The sequence below is a fragment of the Leptinotarsa decemlineata genome, unplaced genomic scaffold (genome assembly GCF_025532065.1).
Source record: "Leptinotarsa decemlineata unplaced genomic scaffold, Ldec_3_MD MMD2_tig00000882_RagTag_RagTag, whole genome shotgun sequence".
Lineage (NCBI taxonomy): Eukaryota > Metazoa > Arthropoda > Insecta > Coleoptera > Chrysomelidae > Leptinotarsa > Leptinotarsa decemlineata.
In genome coordinates, this window is record NW_027412556.1 from 20851486 (window position 1) to 20878626 (window position 27141).

Here is a 27141-nt window from a genome sequence, read left to right on the forward strand (position 1 = left end):
AGAACACCCTAACTACACAGAAGTGTAAGTGAAAGGCGGCAAGGGGCGATTTTTCGTGTCCTTCCCCCACTCCTTAGTATTACATCTATCAGCGGCAAATTTGAATTTGATGAAATTAATGTAGTTCTGGGTGTACACACTTCAGCAATCGATTGTAAAATATATTCAGGGATTCCTTCTGAACTGACATATTACTTTTGTAAGTTTGGACAAAAAATTTTGTATATTTTTCCCTACTTTTCATAAAAAAATATTCGAGAATCTAAACTATCGCAACATAACTGGTAGATTTTTCTATTGAAGATCATCCATTTATACCCATGGAATATTTGCTTCATTAATTATGGCAATCTCAGCGCCATATAGGTCGTAGTCGACGGCAAATATCATTAAACGATGAAATTGTAACCTTTGGTGTACACTTTTTTAGAGATCAATTACCATAACAACAAATTTGCACTCGACTCGCATTTCGCTAAGAGGTTAGTATCTTCAGAAGAAATTTGATGCTAAATCTATAGACAAGAGTAGCTGTTTGTAAAATAAATAGCGAAACGCGCGTCGAGTCCATATATTATCAGTTTGGTGTTATGATAATTGATCTCTAAAAATAGTTTGACCAAATATCAATATGAATTTACTGTAGAAGAAATAAAATTCTCATTGACAAAGTTATGAAGTTAAACAATAAAATTAGATAAGTATAATATCATACTAGAGTACCTACTAAAACCATGAACTCTATAGCGTTCTCTTTAAAAAAACGAAGTATATAATTGTAAAATAATGTTAAGTATCAACAACACTATGAAAAAATTAATTGTATATTCTACTAAGGACAATGTCATATCAAATCTGAATTAGATGATGGTTTTTTTTTTCCTTTTTGGGTAGGTCGTTCAGAATATAATAATTTGTTTCAATTTGTTGATTTATTCATTCATGAACACTAGGACCATCAATCTTCGATTTTGGTAGGGATTATTTGATGGAAGGAATGAAATTGCACATTTCGATATGTTTTTTTAAATTTTTCTCCAAGCACAATTATTATAACATACGAGACAAAAATTAAAAATTCAAGGGTATCAACGAATACTTAACGAGGAAGTGATAATAAAATATGTTATTTGAAAGGAAGAAATGATACAAATATAATACAATTATATATTAGAAAACTGATTGTCCAGAGAACCCACAAATGGAAAAAAAATACTGTAACAAAGACCAATAAAATCTTGTTGTGAAAAATCATAAATGAGAAAGAATGATTATTTTTCTGTTTTTCTTCTTTCCCTTCTCAGTTTTAAATTCTCTATTCGCAAATTTCAAACAATAAAATATTCGTAGCCTAAGAAAGAAAGTAACAACATATTTTTTTGGGAAATCAGGACATGGATGATTTAGTTGCACGAATATCAGTTTTTCAAAAAGATTATGAGATACTCTGTTTCCTAAACATACTTTCCTGAAGTTGGAACTTCTAGATTATAAATGAATTCAATGAACATATCATTTGGCGTTTTGAGACCTCCATAAATACTTTTTTTGTCATCATGTGCTTTAAAATGAGTAAATAATTTTTCAGAGTCTAATTCGTCACATTACTTTTTTTTTTTAACATTTTTCAGCCCTGTCCAAAAATTACGACCATGGTGTCATTCGATTCGTATTTTTGCCTAGAAATTTTATGGAGAGGTCCGAAAACGCGCCGATAAAAATTACAAAAGTAATAAACAATGAATTTGCGTAAAAGAAGTCCCGACTCCCGAAACTGTATCTCGATTATTTATAATTTTCACAGAGCCCTGAAAATAGAGCCAAAAGCGGGTAGTCTGGCGTCCGCGCGCCTTTCGTCACTCTGACATTAAAACAAAAAAAATTATTTAAACATATCAAATGTAAAGACTAAGGAATGAAAACATTCATGTAATGTTGGGATACATCAATAAACTTCGAAAGTTACTATAAAAATTCCTATAATTACTAAACTAATACGCTGGCATTTTTTTTCCTTTGGCGAAGTTATCCTTAATAGGCAAAAAAATAGATTAGCGTTGCCAAAATAGAAAAATTGTTATTTTCAATTTTTTTTATTGGAATTGAAAATTATAATTTTATAAAAGATACATTACAATTTTTTTTCCTAATTTTGTATTGTTTCAATGTCTCATGGCTAAAAACTGATTGATAATTTTTTTTTATATTTTACAGCTATTGTTAATGAATTTATCATGAACAAACAAAAAAATGGTTTCTTAAAAAAATTTCTTTGATGCTAAAAAATGCGTTTGTTAATTAACAATCGTTTTTTGCAACAACTTATTGAAAATGAGGAACCGTTTTTTGTTTTAATCATAAATTCTTTTGTTCTTCAAGGTTTTGGAAAAACTTTGTTTTATTCTTTTATTTAAAAAAAAATTGTTGTAAACAATAAAGTAACTATGTGTTTTTTTTAATTTATTCTATTTTTTATAAAACTCGAATGAAAAAGATAATTATCAAGGTATCACAATATTAAAAGTTTTATAAAAAATTGAATAAATTAAAAGAAAAATAGTTACTTTTATTATAGAACAGAGTATTGAAAGAAAAAAAAATAAAAAAAAATAAATTGTTTATGAGAATGTTTTTTCAATAAACAATTAAAAAAATAATTGAAAAAAAGTTTTTTCAAAACCTCAAAGAACAATAGAATTTATGATTAAAAAAAAAACGGTTCCTAAATTTCAATATTTAGTTGCAAAAAAAAGTTGTAGTTTTTATAAAATTATAATTTTCAATTGTTAATAAAAAAAATTGAAATTAACAATTTTTTTATTTTGGCAACGGTAATCTATTTTTCTGCCTATTAAGGATAACTTCACCAAAGGAAAAAAATGCAAGGGTTTTAGTTTAATAATTATATGGATTTTTATATTAACTTTCAATTCAGAAAAAGTTATTAATCAACAAATTTATAATTAACGTTTAAATTGGGATGAAAATTTTTTGACTGCGGATTATTGTTCATTGATGTATCCCAACATAACATGAATTTTTTCATTCCCTAATATTCACATTTGATATGTTTGAATAATTAATTAAATTAATTAATTAATAAAGCCCCATTTTTTTTCACTTAATTGTTTATAACTTTTGTAATTTTTATCAACGCGTTTTCGGTCCTCAAACTTTCTAGGCAAAAATACGAATCGAATGACACCTTGGTGGTAATTTTTGGACAGGGCTGAAGAATTTTACCAAAAAGAGCTAAATCGAGTACATGTGAACCAGACTAACAATTCTTGGACATTTTTGACAAACAGAAGAAGAATGAACATTCAGGACTTTTTTAATTGAATATCCACAAACATATGTGAATGCATTCTGTTTTGGTAGCTCCTCATTACGATAGCTATATTCCCTAACAGTAAGTGCACTGTAGATCGGTTGCTCTGGCAGAACAGCTTGGACGTTGTTATCAAATTCAGATTGCTTCAACTCAGTCAAGAGAATAACCAAATCATCCATACAATTTGTTTTACCATTGTTGTAAAATAACTCTGACAGAACAGTTTTGTGAAAGCTCTTTCAAATTAAATGGGAGTAGGGTTCACAGAGTTACCTCCTTGTTGGCGTACACTACCAAAGAAGTTCTCGATACAATCCTGGTTCACTCTCCTTGTTTTCAAATATTTGAATCCAGACAGTTTCAATGTGTCCCAGATTTTCAGTATTCCATTTATAGTGATCTGCCAACAATTTATAAAGTTCATAGTGGAGGTTACATCATCGCCTTTTTGATTCAGTACGACCAGTTTTTTTACAAATATCTTCATTTATTTAAGAAACTTTGTTTGATAGTCTGCTCCTTCAAATACATTTTTCCAAGCATAAGGTGAGTTTTTTACTGAGGAATTCAGTATATCAAAGAGATTATTGAATTTTTCAGTAATTTGAATGGTATGCATGGCGTCACCAGAGAGTGCACCTAAACTCACATGAGTATTCATACCACTTGAAACTGTGTTGCTCAATACTTGTACAACAAATTCCACTTTTATTCTCTCAAAATTATGTGAATCGGTAAGTTTAGGTGCACATCTAAAGGTTTGTTCCTTATCCTTTTCATAAAATGATTTTATATATGACCAGTAGGTCTTATTTCCATCAAAATGAAAGTATATTTCATGAGATTTTTTCTTGTAGCCTTCAATTTATGTAGCCTTCAATATAAATGATTTCCTCATTCGCTACAGAGAAAACAGGCTCATTTGGAGTTATGCCAAATTCTCTGGACAGTTTGGTGAAATTTGATCCCATATCTGTAACTATTGCATCGACTCTCAATCCTATATCCAAAAGTTTTTTTATACATTGTTCAACGACATTCTTCAATTGTTCAGATTTGAAAGCTTCATCTACAAAAAAATAGGCAAGGGGCTGTTTACAATCAAAATAAAGCCCCCTTATCATGAATACTGTGGCATGACTCGCAGGAGAAAAATATTTGCCATTTTCCCCAAGATCAGTGAAACCACTGATCTCATCTCTTCCTGTTCGGTTACATTTGAGAGACATCTCGTCAATATACAGAAAACAATGTTTTTCTTGTTCTAACATTGAACCGATCTTTATCTGTAAGGTCCTGAAAAGAGACTCATTTTCAAAACCTGCCTTGCAGATTATTTTCTCTGTAATCCTTTGCAATGATCTTTTAGTTGGCAAATATAATACTTTCCTGAGAAAGTTATATGCACGGGGACCAAGAAAATAAAGTGATAAAGCAAACTGTTTGTATTCTGCAGTATATCTACGTCCTCTTGCTTTCCTAGGGTGCAGTCTTGCTTGAACCTTCACAATGTTTGCCAAATGGGAAGAGAGAAATTTATCCACACATCTTCAAGAGTCGATGACTCTTTCAATTCTGTGATAGACTCCCGTCTACATGCAAGTTTCCTTCTCACAATTTTCAACTTCTCCCTCAACTTTTCCTTTCTTGGACTGTGACAACTCAAATGTGCAGGAGTCTGTGTTGAAACAGATGGAGATATCAAACAACTATCTTCTTGTTCCTTGTTGTCTACAGTAATGGTACGAGTTTCTGAAATTGAAAACAAAAATATATCAATAGCCTTGGAAATATCACCAAGTATGTTGAAATGGATAATGCAGCATATTCTACTCAATTTCCTATACTATTGTATAATTCAGAGAAAAATTTGATGGGCATTTTTTGTAAATAAGCTTGAAATGAATAATTTTTTATTGGAAAACTTCTCAATCGAAAAATATGACTTTTTGTAATACATGTCATATTGGCAATTTATTACATCAAGATTGTGATATTATTTCATTATCGCTTTATCTTGATAGACACTTAAGGTAAATTCATGCAATCCAACTCAACTTGTATTTAATTTAAGATAGTAACACAATAAGTTCGATGGAAGCATTCTTGCATTATATTTAGTAACTTATCAACTTTTTTTACGCTAACGCTTCAAAAATTTATCAGTTGTCAAAATCAGTAGTTCATATCTTAGTTATTCAAGTTGGGGAGTTGTTGCTTGAATGCCATTTTTTAAGATAACTTTTAAGGATAAGTTAAGTTAAACACAAGTTAAGTTGGGTTGCATGAATTCACCTTTAATCAACCAAAATGTTATTGTGGATACTTGTGCTCTGGATGTGTTAGGATCATTCACAATGATTTTCGGCTTCAGAGATGACGATAGAGAAAATCCTGTTGATTGGGATGTAGGAACTATTTCAATGTGTGCAAAATGATAAAGTTTGAAACCCGCAATCACATTTGTATAATATTGCTGAGTCTGCTACCTGATTTTTTTTGCGGAGTTATATTCTTCTCAACTTCAAGATTCCTTTTCAAGGAATGAGGAAAAATAGTGGGAACAGCATGCTGAATTAACTGCTTTCCAAAACCATTTCTGTTCCTAAACATAGAATCCTCGAAGTGGAGTTCACACAAACGATAACTTTCATGTAATGCTTCAGGAGTTAAATTACTCAAGTAATCTCTTTTGCTCGCTGCTATCCATTTTTGAGCTCTGAAAAGAATAGGTTTACAAAATCTACCACAGCAAAAGTTTAAGAAAAATACTTTTCGAGATCTTTTGGGTACCTGAGAAAAGAAGAATTCTTATCAATTGTCCTAGAGGAACATCCTCTGAAAGCACATCCAGTTCCTCCTTTGGTGGACATCTCTGACAGCCCATTCAACACTGGCACTAGTAACTAGTTTTACCAAATCAATATATACCACAAGAATAAAAGGAAGTTCAAAAAACCAAAGGGGTCATTCAATTTATTAACAATTATTTACACTTGTGGAGAAAATAGACACGATACAACGAAAACAAAAATCAACTGCATAGAACCAGCGGGAAGTTTGAAGTTTACATTTGACAAATGTAACACTAAACATAGCTCAAGCGCACTCAGATGAAGTTTGGGCGGGAAGGCGGTCTTACACTTCTGTGAGGGTGTTCTGTAGTAACAAGCTAACCTCGTTCAGCAGAAGTAAATATCCCCACCTGTTTCTTTCCTTTTGTATCAACAATACGAGGCATACTTTCTGGTACCGTTATCACGCCCAGTTTTATCGACATTGAAGATTCGATCGGGTGTCAATTTATACTTTGTTGTTAAATCTGTTAATGAATCGAAAAACCGTTTAACCTGAACTTGATTGAATCCAGATACTCGAGCTGCTGAAATGGGTTCTGGTTTTCATAGACTCAAGTCAGGGTTACACTTCAAGAAATTTTCGAGAAATTTTTTTTCAGCCATTTTTATCTGGCAGAAATTGTGTTGTAGTTTATTTTGTTCGGGTAGCTCATATGCGAGACGCCTGAGATCCTTTGTGGTTAAACCAAAAAAGCGATTTCCCATATTTTTGACATAGGACGCTAGTTCTCTCTCTTGTTCGACATTTAAAATCTTTTCATACCATTTTCTTTTCCGTAGCCACAATCAGGTTTTTGGTGCTTTAATATTTGGTAAGTCTTCATAATAATGTTGTCTTCGGAACATTAAATATGGCGGCCGCTTTGTTAAGCCCCATTTTGCGCGAAGCTACATTTTCGATGGTATTTTTCATGTCCTCCTCACGCCAATTTTGTCCGTTCGACTTTCTTTTATAGTTTTTAACCATCTGAAATGAAAATACCTATTTTCGATATCAAATGATGTATGTATAATCACAAACAAATTGCATTGAAGTTAAAACGGACCACGTGGTCCATTTTGCCCGTTCTGTTTTGCCTTTTAGGTAGGCATGTAAACAATAAATTATTTTGAGGTTGAGATTGAGGAGAATCTTGTCTACTTAATGTTGAAACTAAGTAAAATCAAAAATATATCATACTATAATACAAAATCCCTAATATGTTTAACGTAATAAAACTGAAGGCAGATCAAAATTTGCAGTTTTCACATCGAATTACGTAAAAATGAACTTACCTTAATAAAAACATGTGCCGTCGCACGGCCGATTCAAGGACACTGACCAACTTCAAGTGGAAGGCGACTGTCAAGTTTACGCAAGTCGATAATAGATGGCGTTAACAGTTTGAAAGTTATTAGTCTCTACCTGCAGGGTCCGTTTTACCTTCCGTTCCCCTTCAGATTGAAATCATAGGTTTGTTTCGCCAAATACAAAAGACACATTCATTTAACCAAAATTTAATTGATTTCAATCAAAACTTTTTGTCTATGCATATAAATTAGGACACAAAACATGAAATTTCTGAAATTCATTTTTCATAAGGATGGCAGTTATTCCATATGAATTTTCATTTCCATTTTGTATAACATTATCGATTCTTATTAAAAAGTATTTTATTTGAGTGGCTAATTATTTTTCCAAAAAGACAGTATTTAAATTCTTTCTGTATATCTGTATAATTTCAATGTGTGAATTGTATACATTATGAATATCTCTTTAAGAGTATTTGAGCAGAACTGAAAATATCCACAATAGTGAAATGATTGATTTCATAATAATTCATTTTGTTTTGTTCCTATCAGTACAGTCCGTTTAACGAATCAATTATCGACTTTGACGATCTGTTTTGATATATTGAAAAGCCACAAATATATTTCGATAACTATATTTGGACATTTCGAAATTGATTTGGATAATAATTCCATTGGATAAATTTTCCATTTGAAAATGATTTCATGAAATGATTTTATTTCATCCTGAAATGATGTATTTCGCTACCTGTTTCATAATATTGAATTCGGTTCATATGGGTAATCGACGTGAACTACACTTTTGCATAGCAAAATTTGTTTTTACGAAACTTCATTATTCAGAACTTTGAGCAGCATATCAACTGAAATATATTTTGATCAGGTTGTGCCAAATCCGAACGAAACGAAAACATAGAGAAATATTGGACCCTTGGAAATGTCGTATGCAGACATCCATGAAAGTTTTTCCTGACTGAACTCCGAAAAAATTCATTCATACGTAATGACAAGGCTGTGAAATCGTTATCATATGAATCCATACTTTACAGTGGTATTCGAAAATGTATTTATTCAGAACGCAAGATAGATTTAGAATACACATAATATCAAATATGATGATACCAATGGTCGTTTCATTGGATGCATAATCTAAAAATATAGAATGAGCGTAACTTTGATGAAAGAAAATTATATTTTTGGTGAAATCTCATCTTTTGCCATTTTGTCATTTTTTTTATGAATATCAAAACTCATGAAATGACACAAACGGTGGTTTCCAACTCCCAAAACGTAATTTGCCTTCATAAAAGTTATGGTTATTCATGAGGTAATGTCTCATATATTTCTAGAACAAGAAGTTTTTCCAAACTTCAGAACTGCATCACTCATTTCGACGCGCGTTTCACCAACCTTGGTGTCTTGAGAAAATAAAATTTTGGCATCTTTAGTTTGCTTCGTCTACACTTGGTTGGTGAAGTGGGCGTCGAGAAGAGAGATGCAGTTCTGTTGTTTGGGAAAACTGTTTCACCTTTTGATAAACGGACCCTCAATGATTGAATATTTAATAATCTTTGATTTTAAACCATTTACTAAAAAGTGGAATCGAGAAAATATAATTTTTGAACCATTTCGATGAAACAATAAACAATCTGTTCCACTGTTTATAGAAGTTGTAACTTTCAAAAGTTACTTGAAATGCTTCATTTTGGTTATCAAGTAACATTAACGACGCGTAGTTTCTGTCAGTTTTTGGGATATTTCAAGTTCAAATTATTTATAAGCATCATCAAAAATGTATTAGTTTCCCTATAAACTAACAGTTTCTATCTTTCGAACACACTTTTCCAACACCAGAGCAAAATAATGTCATCCATGTCATTTCGCTTACCATGTCATCATCATCAGAAGATAAATCTGAAGAAATGAACTTTAAATGTTCAAGCCTGTCTCGGATATACCTACACGGTAGGTTGAATGGACTGACGCCTCTCAGAAAACAACTACTCCACTGGCTAATACCACGAACGGCATTGGATTATATCCGGTAGGCGTCAGTGCAGGAATATTCACAGAAAATTTCCTGCATATTCAATTGGCAATACAACTGAAAGAGTCAACCTTCAATTTTGGAACGGGCACACTTGCAGACCGGTTTCGGGCTCCTTACTCACTCGTCAGTGCCAGATAGTGACCATCATCGACCTAAAGTCAATTATATTGCATAATTGAAAATCGAAATTCTTTCAGAGTATTTGATTCCTCGTCTTAAGTTGGAGCGAACATCAAAACTTCAGTCATCTTGTGGACGAGATGCTAACCAACTGAATATCCGAAATTTGCCCAAGAACTATTCTTTTTCAAACTAATCTTTCATTTCGAAATTTGAAGGATGAATTGCTTAAAAAATTTAATAATCGAATATATCATCAGTTTTCACAATCAAAATATAAGAAAAAGAAGAACTTGTTACGGTTTTATTTTATCTTTTTAGATATTAGGAATTTTAAATTTAAAAAGGAAGGAAAGAAAGAGAAAATAAGTAGAAGAATCGGATTGTCAACAAATCTATATTATATGTGGTCATATCCTTATAGATAATCAATATTATCAAATAGATTTTTCATTTCAATTCTTATCAAACTTTTCTATTCCCACTATCTCTGGCAGTAGACTTTGTCTCTTCAGTCATTTGAATCATTAGAAATATGGCATTTATTACAAAATACAAAAATGGTACTATTCACTTTACGCATTTTCCGGATTTATTCTGGAAATTTCGTTCAAAAACACCAGATTATTGATAAGTTGGGTAATTTTAATCATCTTCACTCATTTATGGAGTACTGGACATTCCAACCTTATTCGACGTAAGTTCTATGTAATCACTTTCGAGGACACACAACATGTTGGGTATATTACTTTCCTCATTTGAACATTCACTACAATAGAATGTCATTTGTACTGAATGTTTTTATTATTTTTAGGCCTGCTTCCTTCTTTCATTATCCCTGTTTTGTTCTGCTTTATATATCAAGAAGTAGAATAGTGAAGAATAGTAATAAACCTGGCTTCAAATTTCTTCCTGCTTAATAATAGAGAGTTGGGAGCTATCGTAAGGTTTGCTTCTGATTAGATTGACCCAATGCACGAGTTATATGCATTCACCCCAACTCTTAGGAGACTCTCATGAAGTAGATTTGGACTTCAAGGAGACACCGACGAAATAGATAAGCCCTTTTTCAATGGTGCTTTATTTCTATGGTCGCTTTCACTAATTTTGCATGAATTACTACACATACTGTTTTGTTTTCTTTCTTTATAGCTGCACAGTTATCTAGTTGTGCTAGACCATTAGTTCAGTCACATCCTCATCTCCTGAAAAAAACATGTAAATAACAACTTTCAAAAAACCTAAAAATTGGTCAAAATTAAAAAAATTACCGCAGTTGTCGGTTGATTGGTCAAACCACCAACACTAACATAAAAATATGGCAAGTTGACTAGGGTGTCACACCAATAGGTGGTTTCACTTTTTATTAAGTTCTTGGTTATTCACATTTTGTCTTCAATCGAAGACAAAAGCTGTCTACCGGTGGCTCTTAAATTGAAATTAATATGGAAATGATCAAGGTAGTTCTTATTTATTTACCTATATATAAGGAATTTAGCGTTTGTAACTAGCACATTTATGACGAATAACTGTCTCAAGAACATAATATTACCATAGAATTTGCACAATTGAATTTTCACATCTATTGCAATATTTGCATGTAGTTTGACCTTTGATTCCTATTTACCTCTCACCCCTCTCATTCTTTTCTTTACTCAAATCGGGCTAGCCATCATTTATAGTTGCGATTTTCCCAACTGTCAAACCACATTCATCGACGGACCCTTGTTTTGGGATATTAATCCAGCTTGTCAACGACAAGCAATTAAGATTTATTTGATTTTATTAAGGAGTATCAAACCTTATAGTTTGTTTAACTTGATAACATAGTTGATATGACGATTCGGGTTTTATTATTTTGTTTTTGTTCAATTAAGAACCCCGCACCCGTATCTACTAAGCAAGGGTATGTTCAGGAAGGATTGAATATTTCACTGCTAACGGCCAACCAAGCATCACAAAGCGTTGTATTCCTTGGTTTCCAAGGTTGGGAGTAGCAAACTTTGAACTCATTATTAGGGATAATGAAAAACAATCCTCATAGTTAAGTTCAACGAAATGAATGATTCTACTTATCGGACATGTAAATAAAGTTCAAGTCCATTTAACCGGAAACGAAAAATAAATGCAATAAGGCTATTGTACCCTGTTCCATATTTTCAAATGATTTGAACGAAACGTAAATTTCATACTCATGCACCATGGATCAATGCAGAAATATTTCCATGCAGCATTATTCAATTTTTTCATTGTCTCAAAAACCATTTCAAAACGTGATTGTCGCGATCCAAGAGATTCACAAAGACGAACAAAGCGATATCTCACTTTCCGTATGAAAGACTCTGCTTTTCGGAAAATAATTCTATTTTCCGCCACTTAAGATTATTGAATTCCATCTTCCTCTTTGCAGAATGAAACACAATTAAGTTGAATGCTCCTTTGTTCTCTTCAATCGTATTTTTTTGCGTATTGGATATGATGGAAAAATAAGAAAGTTTTGTCGTAGCTGTTCTATTGACTTCAAAATTAGTTTCCTATTAATAATGCTTACTACTTTTGACGAGTCACCAAATATTACATTATGGAAAATGATAATTCCATAAGCATGATATATCTGAGAATCCATTCTGAAGATAACTTTTGATGAATTATGTGAAAACATTCCCTTAAAACTATAAATTGCCTCTGAACGTGGTACGTGTGGTGATCAAAATTTTGAATCTTGACGTTTGTCATGCTCCATAACATAAATGAATATAATTTTAGATGTTTAGATGTGGTATACATACAAAGTTGTCAAGTTGTCTAGTAGAGACTAGAAATTTTGACAAGCGACCAGCTTCCTTACCATAGTGAAAAAGTGAAATGGGTTTATGAAATTCGATATTTCGAATAACTCAATAGAATTCCCAAATTTTTATAGGCATATCTCTCATTCTTTGGGCATTCATGCACCAACAAAACACTGGTGACACTGGCGCTACTGAAAATAATTGAAGTACCTGCATTGGATGCATTTGTTTGACTAACGTCGCAATACTCATACATTCACGAACATATTTGATTAAACTCAATAGAATTAGAGTGGTAGCCGGAAACATAGCTCTAATTTGGTTCACAACAAATCACCTCAAACTAAATCAGTATGAAATCCAAAAACTTTTCTTTCCTTCGAATAGAAATTTCACAAATGGCACTTCTGTGGGTTTGTTGGGAATAACACTGAATGCAGATTGAAATGAAGTGTTCAAAAAACGTTCTACCCCAGTGGTTCCCAAACTATGAGTCGCGACCCACTGGTGGGTCGCGGGAGCAATTTGGATGGGTCGCGCAAACATATTAATAACACTTGATAGTTTTGAATTGTTTTTCCCATTTCGGATAAAGGCTACGGGAGAGTATCGAGTTATGTCAAACATAGCTTCAAAAAAGCTGATGGGGTTTTCAACTACATATTTGTGCGAGACATCATTCTCCACTTTGGTATATTCAAAAAAAAAATATGAAATAGGCTTTGTGTGGAACGTGACCTGCGTTTAAAGCTTTCAACTTTCAACCCAGATATAAAATATCTTGTGGATCGTAAGCACCAGCTTCACAAGTCACATTAATTACATAAGTCTCATTGTATCATTTTTTGTATCTGTTTAGTTTTGAGATTCTGTATTTCTCGTACTGTATTTCATCTTCAATTATTTCATCTCTTTCATTTTCTTTCGGAGGTGTAATCCTCAATAATGAAATTTCGCGATGATAATAATGAAAATATTGTTAATAATAATAATTATACTTAATATCATTTATGTGGGTCGCGAAAAAAATTCCACAATGAAGGTGGGTCCCCGGGCAAAAAAGTTTGGGGAACGCTGCTTTACTCAGTTATTCATATTAGAACAATTAAAAAAATACCTCAGTCATTCAGTACTGTTGTTCTTACCATTCTCTTTTCCACTCATATTTAAACTACGGCACACTCTTTTGGGGAAACTCATCCAACTCTATCAAAATTTCAGTAAAGACTTGCGAGTTCTGGATGGTGCTGAAAATTGTTTTCACTGTAGACCACTCTTTGAAGAATACAAAATATTACCGGTACCGTGTACTTATATATTCTAAACTCTATTGGACACTGTACCAGTTACTCTACCTGATCATCGAACAGCCTGAAGTTGAGCAAATATAGATCAAATGTTAGCAAACTGAATCCCATGGATATCAATCTCTTCAACAAATTACCTTAAGAGGTTAGATGTTCAGAATGTGATATATTCAACAAAACCGTGGAAAATTACCTGTTAGCATAATATTTTCACTGTGGCAGATTTTCTGAATGCTTTCTGGATGGTAGGATATTAACCTCAACTTCTATGGATCCATCATCATGATTTTCAATTCATTGACGTAATCTCCATCAAGAGCCACAGCGCCTCTCTAACATTTCAATACCACTTTTGTGGAACGATTTAAATTTTGCCCCAAAATAGGCCTCAGTTTCAGCAATAACCTCTTCATTCGAGCAAAATTTCTTTGGCTGGAAGCCAAATCTGCCGATTACAATGGATGCCGGAGCAATTCGAAGTTCAATTTATGTACTTTTACTATTGTTTTGATTGACGTGTGACACGATGTGTTGTCTTGATGAAACGATTTTTTCTATTCATAATCCCCGGTCGTTTCTTTGCAATTTTGGCCTTCGAACGCTCCGATAACGCTATAAAATATTCACTGTTGATGATATTTCCCTTTTCAAGGAAGTCGAAGAATATTTCACCACGAACATCCCAAAATACCAAGGCTAAAACCTTTCCAGCCTATTGTTTTGCTTTCGTGAACTTTGGATGAGGTTCACCAGTTGCTCTCCACCCAGATGACGATCGTTTCGATTCCGGAGTGTTTCATCCATTGTCACAGAATGACGCAAAACTTCTAGTTTGTTATGTTTGACATGACCAAACACTTCTCAGAATCATCAAAACGTTCTTGTCCTTCACTTTTCAAGCCATTGCTTTGCTTGAACGGTATTTTTTCACATTTAGAAGCAGTGTAAAATAAAACACGAAATTGTTTTTGATCCATTGTTTTGAAAATATCAAAAGTAGTCTCAGTCTAAGCACTACAGTCACAAACTTATGAGTAGAATTATATAGAATTTAATCAGCTTTTTTTGAAGGTTAGTATTGATTGGAAAAGCGGTGAAGACTAGCGCTATTTTGGTGTTAGGCCCTAGACTTTTCAACCCAGGTGGTATGTCACTGTGTGAATTATTATATATCCAGTTCCAATTGAAAATTTTCAATTCAAAGTCGGCTATGTACTTTATATAAATTGGTTCCATAATGTACTGTCACACTTTTGAGTGTACTCGTCTATTTGTGTGAATGTAGTTTCTAGTTTTGGATGGATATAATTCATAATTGTAATACATACATACATGTAATACATACATACATGTAAACCTACCAACCTGCTACAAATGTTTGAAACATAAGGTGGTTATCCAAATCTATCCATCTATTGAATCAATTAAAGGAATTGGCAGATAAAGCAGCTACTTCTGAATTGTTGAAATTTCAAGAAATATAAAAAAGCCGGAAAGAAATAAAAAAAAAGGAAAAGTAACTAAACGATCACGAATAAAAAGAAAGCAGTAGTGAGAAGAAAGGAGAGAAGAACAGAAAATAATGATATAAAATACCAAGAAGTGTTAATAAAATAATTGGAGAAGCAAGAAAAATTAAACCAGAGCAAGTAATAGTAAGGAACAGCAAGTAAAGAGTTGAAAGTATTTCAGCATTCAGAAAAGTCGTGAAATTTGATGAAAAATTAGTAAGGACTGAAAAATCTTTAAGGAATAAGTAAACGATAAAAGATAAGGTGGAAGACAAAACTGAAGAAGTTTGCGTAGAAGTCAAAGAACTCGAAAGAAAGGAGTTGAAAATGAGTCGTGAAAAATCAACGAGCGGATCATGGATGGAATGAACAAGAAACTAAACAAACAGATGTATAAACTAGAAAACCAACATGATTAGCTCTACTACATTGATAGGTACAGCCTTACCACCTGCGAAAAGACGTTCGAACGTTTTTTCAGTGTCAGTTAATGAAAATAACTAGTTTTGACACTGCCAGCTAAGTTGTTATTACTAGAGTATAGTTTAGGTCTCCGTTACAATTTTCCAAAAATTTTCAGCACAAAGAAATCTTTCAGGTTGTATCAAATTGGAAGAATTCACTTCCTTTGATTCTGATATATACGTCTTTTCTATCAATTCATTCCTGGATATACCATAGGTGAAGCCATCATACGAAGACACCACATATGGGATCGGTAGAAAATTTAATAATTGAATGTTAAAGATCAACAAAACTCACCAAAACGAACCGCTGCGAAGCCAAGCTTTGACTTCGATCGCCAGACGTGATTCGTTCTCTATCTTTCACTACAGCTTTCATTACACATCAACTCGATGAAACCAGATATCAAAAACAAAACATTCGTGACCCAACATCAGACAGGACTGTTTTCATCTACTATCAGTGATGCTGAGTTGAATCAGGACTGAACTGGTTTTGAAAGACAATCTATCTGAGGTAACACCACTGTAAGACCTTGACGAATGGAATCATGAATACGTTGTCTTTTAAATATAGTTTCGTAGCATTTCAATTCCTTATGAGAAATTCAGTATCAGGAATGATACTTTCAAATATTCAAATTACGAAAGTCATTATCGGAAATTTCAATTCACGTTTTCCAAGCAGAGTGCCCTTTAAAAGGAGATGAAGTGGTTTCGAGCTCTTGATGAACGTAATTCTGATGGAGAAACGTGCGTCGAGTAATAAGTGTTTGATATTCGACGTTTGGATATGGTCATTTATACTGATTCATGGTTATGACAGAGGTTCGAAATCATCCCTCTCAGCTAAATAATACAGGATAAATGATATATAATGCATATGAGGTGACAGGTGGTTGACAGTTATTATGAAATGACAAAAATACCGAGTATGTTCTCCTGAATATGAATAATTATCGAATCGAAGAAAATGAGGTCATGGATTCTACACGGATGTATTTAATATCATTGAACCTTGGTAAGTAGTGACAAAACTCTCAAATCAGAACAAAAATGCTGTTTTTCTAGATGATTCGAATAGTTTTGGTAATCTTCTGATGACGCTAACTAAGTAATCGAAACGTGTGCCGAGAGACATAGAAAGTGTTTTCAAAAGAATCATTGATTCTACATATAACTATTCATTATGGTGACTTACATTCATTTAGCTTTGATGAACAATATAAGTTTAAAGGTGTTCATAAGGTATTCGAAAGTTTTCAATAATACATTTAAATGTGCTTTGAGTGTAGTATCAAAGAGAAACATATCAAAACTTTCGATCGAACTGTAGTCAATATAATAACCAAAAATGAAAATGGTCGAAATCAAACTGGCACCACAGTACAAACTCGCGGCAGAAACTAAAAAAATAGTAGCCTGGTGGGTTGACGTGGGTAGTTTTGTTCATTAACTCAATCAACCGATGTGTGAACCGGTGGTTCGAACCACAAAACCGGACGATCGATTTTCACATTCTATCGTCGAACCCGTGTTAGGAATCACACAAGTTCCGACTTTTGAGAGTTGTCGTTCACAGGGGATCGACAGACGATTGACGGAAAAACAAATTTCAACAGATTTTCAATATTGCCAACTCATCTGATCGCCAACTAATCTGAAAATAACGAAATGAATTCCATTTGAATAACGTCAATTCGATCAAATCGAAATTGTCTCAAAAGTATGAAAAAATTTTTTCATATGTGAACAAAAATAAACAACAAATCGAAATCCAAAGTATAGGTACGAAACAAAATAGGGTCTGATGATTTGATTGAGGTCTGTGGCAGCCCTTGAAAAGTGTCTATGAAGAAAAATTAGTATTTCATCAGTTCGGACTCTCATTGTCTAATATAATATAAATTGATTTGAAATCCCTGAAAAAAAATGAAAAGATTAACCGAAAATAACAATTTTATTAAACTAAAAACTGAAATTACAAAGGAATAACATGCAACAAGGTGCAACAACAAAAAAAAAATGAAAAAATAATAATGAAAGCTGAAAATTAAAAAAAAAAGAAAAATAAAAAAATATTATTAACAGAAAATGAAAAATGAAAATTAAAAGATTCCAAACCAAGTTATGACTTTATTTCTCAAAATAAATATTCGCGACACTTTAACTCTCACCCTGATGTGCAATTTGAAATTTTCTATTGACAAAAACCACTAAAACTCTATATTCTGACGGAACTATACGACGCACGTGCGTACGATAAGACTACCTGACTATATTTTAGAGTCATCATTAGGTGTTGTACTGAGATAGACTCGTGTTGCAGCACTTCTACAGCACTGAAGTCAAAGACCATTTATCTGTTTCGAACTCAAAAAAGTTTTTGCCACAATTATTGTAGAGTTGTCCTGTCGAATTTAGACTTGAAATCATCAAGAAAAATATTAGACTTCCATATTACTATTCAACATAAAAAGATTAACGAAAATCGGTATGACCCCAAAGGTAAAGGCACGTGATAACTCAGACTCAATAACAAAGGCAGGCGGGACAGCACAGGTGATTGAAACAGCACAGGTAATCGGGCCAACACAGGTAAATGATACATCGACCCCTATGAATTAATAAACATAATTCGAGTAAATTAGTCTAGTTCTAAACTGTAGACATCACCAGAAGACGGCAAATGAGACTGCCCAAATATTTTGGAAATTATCCTTTTGAGTATCAAAAACGCAGAACACGAAGCGAAACCCTGAAAAACAGCTCATCATACATGACATTGTTGAAATTGGAAATGATTGATATACAGTGCATTTCTTTAATGCCCCCCCTTTATTTTTCAAACGGGTCAACTTAAAAATCTGAAATTTCGGATAATGAAATCAATGCATGAATACTTTATTTTGAAGTGAAATTGACAGATCAAACTTTCAAGATGGCGACTGGGTGCCATCTGGGGAAAAAAATTTAATGGAAAGGGGAGTATTTTGATGCAGATTTTTGAAGCTCCGTACAAGTGCTTCACAACTCTAGAATATAATGTCGATATTTTCAACTACTACAAAATGAAGGAACTTTTAATAATTACTTGAATACATCGACATTTAACTACATAATATGAGGTAATAAGCTTGAGGTCAGTTCAGAAGATATTCGAAATGGTCGCCTTGAACTTCTTGACATATGAACAGCCTATCCGATATTGCACGCTGAACATTTTCGAACACAGTAACGTCAATTTCTCTACAAATATTCATTATTCTTTGCCGTATATCCAACATTGGAGCAGGTTCAGTTTCGTACACCTTTTGCTAAATAGTCCCATAAAAAAAGTCCCAAGGTGTCAAATCTGTCAAGCGGGCTGGACATTCTGTAGGACCTCGACGGTCAATTCAACTTCTGGAAAAAGTAGTATCCAAATAGTTCCTTACTTGCCTGGAGTAAGGTGGTGGTGCTCAATCTTGTTGGAATACAATATCCATATCGAATTCATTAGGATTCGCTTCGGCAGTTTCAGTGATGAGAGGGTCAACAGTAGTTTTCAGCATATTCAAATATTCCCCTATTAAAATTTGATCAATGAATAGAGGTCCTTCAATATGGTTTACCAATATTTCTGCCCAAACGTTAATTTTTTCTGGATATTGGGTGTGTGTTTCCCGGAAAACATGAGGGTTGTTGTCACTCCAATAACGGCAATTTTGTCTGTGGATATTGCCGTTTAAAAAAATGAACGTTCGTCACAAAACAAATACTTTTGGATGCCTTGCAATGGTTTCCGTAATTATTTCGCTGAACTCTGTTCTCCAATCAGGGTCATCTTCAGTTAATTGGTGTAAGATTTCAATTTTGTATGTATGATACCTATTCCTCTCTAATTTCCACACAGTAGAAGGAGACACCCCACAAACATTCACGACGGAATAGTAGACTGTTCAGGATTTTCTACCATCTCACCTATTATTTGCCCTTGCTGTTTTTCCGGAATGGACGGATGACCTGGGAACTTTTTGTTATGTACACAACCAGTAGTTGTGAATTTGGATAGAAGTTCCCTCAAATATTTTCTTCAGATAGGAATTGAGAAAACGTTCATTGAAAATCATTTCGGTCTCGTGAAAGTTACGCGTCGCACCGTAAATAAAAATCGCTTCAATTTTTTCTCCCAATGGACGAGAATTGACCATTTTAGAGATTGTTGACCTTTCTACTAGTAAAACCAAAAACTAAATGAGAATATTCTAACTGAACAATGATGTTCATTGGCGTACTGACATTTTTTGTTGTTTTTGTAAATAACTCAATAAACCTTATTGGGTGTTGGAATTGCCATATGGCAGATAAAAATGAATATTTCTAGAAATATCGATATTAATGTGTTTTTCTTCAGGAAATTATTGAATTTACCGCCATTTTGTAGTAGGTGAAGATATTGACTTCATATGCTAGGGTTATGAAGTATTCATCGGGAACTTCAAAATGAAGTGTCAGAAGACCCCACTTTCCATTTAATTTTTTTCCCAGATGGCGCCCAGTCTCCATATTGAAAGTTTCATTTGTCAATTTCTCTTCAAAATTAAGTATTCATGCATTGATTTCATTATTTCAAACTTCAATGTTTTGAGTTGACCCGTTCAAAAAATAAAAGGGGGTGGACATTAAAAAAATGCACTGTATGAGTATTGAATTAAACTTTTTTTGTCGAGTGTGTCAGCTTCATTCGTAAATTTTACAAAAAAAGAAACCATTCCATCAATCAATCAGACCTTTTGCCATCAATTTCAAAATATTCTGTTGCACGTCTTCAAGTCTTTCACACCCCTGTTTTTCCAAGGCCCGCTAATTTCAACATTTCATTTACACATGAAGAAATGTATGTTTCCAAACGTTTGGAGCTCATTGTCATAACCATTTATAGAACAATTCATTTTTTCGCTACACAATAGCTTCTTCAGGCGTGTCTATTTTAACTCTGATCTGGATACTAAAATTCGGGCGCACATTCTGAATATGAGAAGCCAGAAATATGTTTTCGGATGAAAATGAAAGAATCTCATTTTTTGGGCTGTAATACTGGATAATTTTGGATATACTTTGACTAAAATGAACTTGTCTTATATTGTAAGGAGAAAATATTGGTTTTTGAAAAGTTAGAAAATAATTGAATATTTCTCTTACAGTTTTTTTGGATATATAAGCTTCCGCAATCTGAGAAATGAACGGAGTTGAATCAATAGGGAATCACTTCAATCTGAGGCGAAAGTTTAAAAGGGATTTTTGATTATTGAAAACGGAGAGATATTGTTTTCCGAAACATCGACGACTAAAGAAAGTCAAGTATAGAAATTTAATTTTGTCCAATTGATTTTTCTAATTTGTGAGTTGAATTTATGAATACGACAGTAACTCAAACAAATAAAATTTCTTCTTGAGAGAGTGTCCATATAGCGAAATACATGTCGCGTTTTTTGTAAAATTCATTGTAGTGAAAATCTCATAGTACACAGTAGTGGTAAGTTTCTACAAATGAATCGAATACTGTCTGTAGCCCAATTCATGGAAATACCATTTTTAGAAGATGATAGACGTTGAAAAGTTGAACAATTTCTTTTATAGATGGATAGTTTGTCATGAGAGTTTTCAAGAAACTTCAATGCAGAATATCATATGCAGAACTGATAGTGATGGAAAAAAATGTTCATTCTCCTCTTTTGTTTCAGAATGACTGATGTAAGATGAGTAACAAACAAAGTGAAGTCCGCACGTTTGAGAACAATGATATATGGTCGTTATTTGATAAATGGCATGTACATTTCACAAAGCTGATATAGAAAGAGGTTGAATCCGTTTCAGGCAATTTCCTGAAGTAAATGGAGTTTAGGTATTACTCCACGCATGAAAATATAAGTGCAGGTCATTTATACATGAGTGAATTCAATATTGTCAATTTTAGGAAACATATACATAGTCTTGGTCTATATATTTTATATAATCGAGATAACTGATTCATTTCATACTGTGGCTTAAAAATATTTCCTTCCACAACCTGAAAAATAAATTTTCTTATTAGTCAGTGGGCTATGCTTGAAGACTGGCAGTAAACAAATCTAAAGCAAATGGAACTTCAAACGTTCAAGCCAGTCTCTATATACCTACACAGTAGGTTTAATGGACTGACGCCTATCAGAAAACAACTACTCTCCTGGGTAATACCACGAAGGGCGTTGGATTATATCCGACAGGCGTTAGTGCAGGAATCTTCACAGAAAATTTCCTGCATATGTAATTGGCAATACAACTGAAAGAGTCGACCTTCATTTATGAAACGGGTACACTTGCAGACCGGTTTCGGGCTTATTAGCCACTCATCAGTGCAAGATAGTGACCATCATCGACCTGAAGTCAATGATATTCCACAATTGAAAATCGGAATTCTTTCAGAGTATTTCATTCCCCTTCCGAAGTTGGAGCGAACATCACAAAATGTCACTCCATCTAGTGGACGAGGTACTAACCAACTGCATATCCATATCTGCATATTCTGCATATTCAGAGGAATCGGGCAAATTACGGAAAGTGCAGGAAATTTTCTGTGAAGATTCCTGCACTTGACACCTGTCGGATATAATCCAACGCCCTTCGTGGTATTAGCCAGGGGAGTAGTTGTTTTCTGATAGGCGTCAGTCCATCAAACCTAATGTGTAGGTATATAGAGACTGGCTTGAACGTTTGAAGTTCCATTTGCTTTAGATTTGTTTACTGCCGGTCTTCAAGCATAGCCCACTGACTAATAAGAAAGTTTTTCTTCCTTATTCAGACGAATCGGGCAAATTACGGGTATGCAGTTGGTTAGTACCTCGTCCACTAGATGGAGTGACATTTTGTGATGTTCGCTCCAACTTCGGAACAGGAATGAAATACTCTGAAAGAATTCCGATTTTCAATTGTGAAATATCATTGACTTCAGGTCGATGATGGTCACTATCTTGCACTGATGAGTGGCTAATAAGCCCGAAACCGGTCTGCAAGTGTGCCCGTTCCATAATTGAAGGTCGACTCTTCCAGTTGTATTGCCAATTGCATATGCAGGAAATTTTCTGTGAAGATTCCTGCACTGACGCCTGTCAGAAAAATAAATAAAGTTGAATCAATAGATAATCTGCTGAAATTTAATGAATGACCAACTGAAAAGTCCACTCCGAAAATTCACTGCGTGATTTACTGCGTTCATACTTATATGAAAAACATGAAATTTCTATACTTAGCTTTTTTCATTGGTCGACGTTTCGAAAAAAAATTTTTTTTTCGTTTTCAAAATTCACTTTTAAGACTTTCGCCTCAGTTGTAAATTGCGGTATTTTTTTTGACATACATCGAAAGAAAGCTATACTACGAAAGTATGAAAATTGATTTTATTCTATTGGTTTTTTCAATTTGTATGCAAAATTTATGAATAGAGAGATCATTAACTGATTAAACTCTTCTGTGGTTTAAATTACGCAGTAACTTTTCGAAAACATATTTTCAGTTTGCCCTTCCAGCAGATTTTCTATTGCTTCAACTTTGTTCATTTTGCATATTCAAATGAAAAACAGTGAGAAATATCGAGGCCCCCACAAAAAATATTTCAAAGAATAATTGAAAATATAGAAACTTCTAGTCTATTTTCAGAAGGTGTACCTACGGTAATTTCTCAAAACGCATAATTCCAGTGGCGTACTAACTTTTCATACAGTAATAAATAAAAAATTATCGTTTTAGTGTGGTTCTGTTTTCCCAAGTATACTGCTGGTGAAAAGTTATTCCATATATTTCGACCCCTAATTAGAGAGAAATGTAGATATCAGTTATGCTTGATTGATGAATACTTTTTTTTGGTGTCATCGTCATCGACTACATTGATCATTAGCCTCGTGTCTCAGGTAGACAATATTATTAACACTCTGAGTCACCTAGAGAGCATCATGGCTATTTGCAGTCCGTCAGCCATGTAACGTTGCAAAATCATCCCAGCTTCAACTAGATACATTCTCTCGAGGAAAATATCTGGTCGAGGTTGGACTCGAACTCACGTCCTTCTGGTTGTGAATCGGGCGCACTACCACTGAGCCAATTCACCACTGCTTTTCATTGTTATTTCTCTATAATTCTTTCAGAACTGTTTTTGAACCAATTTTGAAGATAAGAGGTTATAATCTAATGTATATTTATCAGTTCTCTAACAACCGTGAATATACAACAAGGTATTGTTACGTTTTTTCCCGTGGTTTCACCAATAATTGACTACACTGAATATTCAAACTTAACTTCATTTCTCTTTAGATACAACAAATACTACAACTTAAAATTCAACTATTATTTTATTGTTTATTGCCTTACTGGATCACTTCGCGTACCGTACTGTAACGTCCACTTGACTATCTTGATTTTCTCGTGGCCAGCCTTTAAATATCGTAATCGATTGTTGTAGAAATTTCGCCGAAGTTCTGTCGAAGTCGGTAGTATTATTCTCGCTGCTTCTCGAGTGGCGCGCTCTTTGCTACGTCACGTTAGGTTTATGGTTACCAGTGGCGGTCGGCGTTATTTTTTTTTGGGCATGATTCACAACAGTATATTTGTGAACTTAGCTGAAAGAGTTGGGGTAATGAGCCTTTTATTGCTGTCTGTCTTTATATGTACACACCAATACCCTAATTGAATGGCTTTTCTGACATCTTTGATTGGAAAGTTTGATAAAGTGGGTACTGTGGAAATTTGAATATGGAGAGAATTTATTGACGAATTGTAAGAAGCCGCCACCTGATGCTTTTTCTACAATTGAAAAGAGACTACCAAATTGTTATGAACGTCAAATACTAGAAACGTCAGTGCGTATATAGATGATACTGTGGAAGTGCAAACAAGGGGCAATAAAACCACCAATGTCGACTAACATTGAATATTATCCAAAACCTGAAGTAGGAAATGAGAAATTACTAACAATAGACATAATTTGTGCAGTTGTACAAGAAGATATGTCATGAAAAAAATACAGCAGAACATTTATCTCATCAAAACGAAATAATATTGTGTCGTGGAGGAGAACATATTTACGGATTATCCGGAGAGCTGTGAAAAAACAGTATGTTATTTGAAGGACTTCTTTGAATGGAAGACACACGATGGCAAAATGCTGGCAAGTTGTAAACATTGGAAGTTAGCGGTAGGCACATTAGAAAATATGGTCAACTGTTATTAGAAGAAAAAAAAATCGCTATAAGAAGAGTGAAGACTTGCCTGCCGTCGACTTCGCAAATGCTAGATTTGATTCCAAGAGAGTCTCTCATTGTGATAATGGACAAGTAGTCGGACCAAAACGTATGAACGTTTCAGATAAGCCAGTGATAAAAATTCCTGAATTTAGCCAATATACTCGAACATAAGTTTGGAAAATATGTAATCGATGATCTTGCAGATTAGCAGGAAATAAAAATAAAGCGATTTTCTCCTCATTATTATGAAATAAATCCTATAGAGCTAGAGGGGGCAAATGTAGCAATGATGATGTCTCTCAAAAAAAATAATATAACGTTTGGATTGGATGATGTTCAAGAAAAATTTTAAAATGTTTCAAAGCATATGATTAAAGCCGTGCAAGATAGTGGCCCTCATCAACGTAAAGTTGATGATATTCCATCATTAAAAATCGAATTCCTTTCAGAGTATTATTCCTCTAACCAAGCTGAAGCTAACGAAAATCCATTAACCTACAGTGTAGGTGAGTCGAGACTGGCCTGAATAAATTGTTCCTTTAGTTAATTTGAATTACAGCCAGTCTTCCAGTATGCCCACTGAATATATGTGAAAAAATATTTATTTTTACGAAAGAAATAATACTTTCAAAATAAATGCTTCCATATTAACATTATATGAAAATCACTTTTGTTTGAATCGAAAAAAGAGAAAGTCAAAAACGGTGTTTACTGTATTGATAAAACGGAAAATTGAAAACTGTAGTTAGTGCCATGCAGAAAATACTGTCATAACCTGATCTGTTTGAACTCATTTACATTCAGTGAAGATACATTTTCAGTTCCCTTATCAGTATATTGACTTTCTGTTTCCTGAAACCAATATGAATTTCTCAAATGGCAATGTCTTACTCGTAGTTTTATCTAACATTCTCTGTATCCATTCGATGAAATATGATACTGGTATTGTTTGCTAGAACGCTTCTGGGTTTCGTTCATCGATTTCTATGCTACTGTAAAGAAGTTCTGGAGTCGCAGAGAATCGTTTCATTCTCGTCATTTCAGATAGCTCACTTGCAGTTACGAATGAATATTACAATTTATTGTATGAATAATATAATTATTGTATAATAATAACAGTCTATTGTTGAAATTTGACCCATTTTGATGGTTGCAGGGAACTGAATGAATTAAGGAAACCGTCTTCTGATAATCCTGATATACTTCGATTTTTCCGTTACATGAAAGCAGCCAAAGATGGTCAGGATGATGAAGAATGTCGGGCCCATGGAGGATGTCCGTCGCTGTCTGCAGATAAACCTAGTCCAGCAATGCTCACTACTTTTAATGATATCAATAAGTTAGTTTCAGCTAGAAAATTGAAGTGAAGAAATTGATTATTTGTCATCAGAATAGTATGTCTTCCATTATTTCCTACTCTTATTTATCATAGTCAGATTATGATCATTAAATCAAATCACTAAGACGAAAGCAAAAAGGAATGAATTCAACATTCTCGTAATGAATAAAAAAGATAGTTGGAATTTTTGGCTTTCACGGCTGGCGTCAATGTTTTGGTTGGTTTCTGGGTTTTGCCGTGGTCTCCTTGGTTACAATCTCCAATTTTCGACCACGCCACTGAAGATAACTGTCACAGTTGCAATTGAAACTTTTGAAGAATGTTATCCAAGAAGAACACAAGAAAACCCGGAAACCAACCAAAACAGTGGGGTTATTGCTAAATTCAAAGTTGGACCTATGGTCCAACTGATATGGATTATGTAACTCATTTCTTACTCAGTCTAACGAAAGAATTGTTCGAGTATTTGTCAAACTGTATGTCTATACGGTCATAGAAATAAACCATTCAGTCTTGAATACAAATTTCATATATCTCAAATATTTTCAATTCATTTTTCTTCACGATAAATCATTTTATTTATTTATTTATTTATTTATTGTTTTATTTCAAATTCATATATTTATTGATCTGCTCATGCCTTCATGTCTCAATGTAGATAAAAAATAAACGTATTCAATGCACTGATTGAAATTTCCTTAGTGTTTCTGATTTTCTTGGCAAAAAATGAAATGATAAAGTCATCCTGCGAATTTTCACCTTCTTTTATACTCATCAGTTCAGTGTTTTTCCTATCATTTGCCCATTCTTACTCTATGA

The 27141-nt window shown here is 33.5% G+C and overlaps 2 protein-coding genes across 3 annotated transcripts in view; one reads left to right on the plus strand and one right to left on the minus strand.

Moving 5' to 3' along the window:
- LOC111518006 (uncharacterized) overlaps window positions 1–16299 on the minus strand; it is a 45373-nt gene extending 29074 nt beyond the window's left edge. The window contains exons 1-2 of one of the 2 annotated variants that reach the window (XR_012465414.1): window positions 16025–16299; window positions 2989–5086 (exon numbers count right to left, since the gene is read on the minus strand). The gene's annotated coding sequence lies outside the window, so the exon portion shown is untranslated. Of the gene's footprint in view, window positions 1–2988; window positions 5087–16024 lie in introns of those variants that run through there. The other variant, XM_074175205.1, reaches the window with a different exon arrangement.
- The window catches only part of Osi24 (Protein), a 136544-nt gene extending 109539 nt beyond the window's left edge, over window positions 1–27005 (plus strand). Inside the window, 1 exon segment of the mRNA XM_074175204.1 lies at window positions 26140–27005. Coding sequence (XP_074031305.1) covers window positions 26140–26350 — 211 coding nt within the window. The 3' untranslated portion in view covers window positions 26351–27005.
- Window positions 27006–27141: the final 136 nt, after the last annotated feature.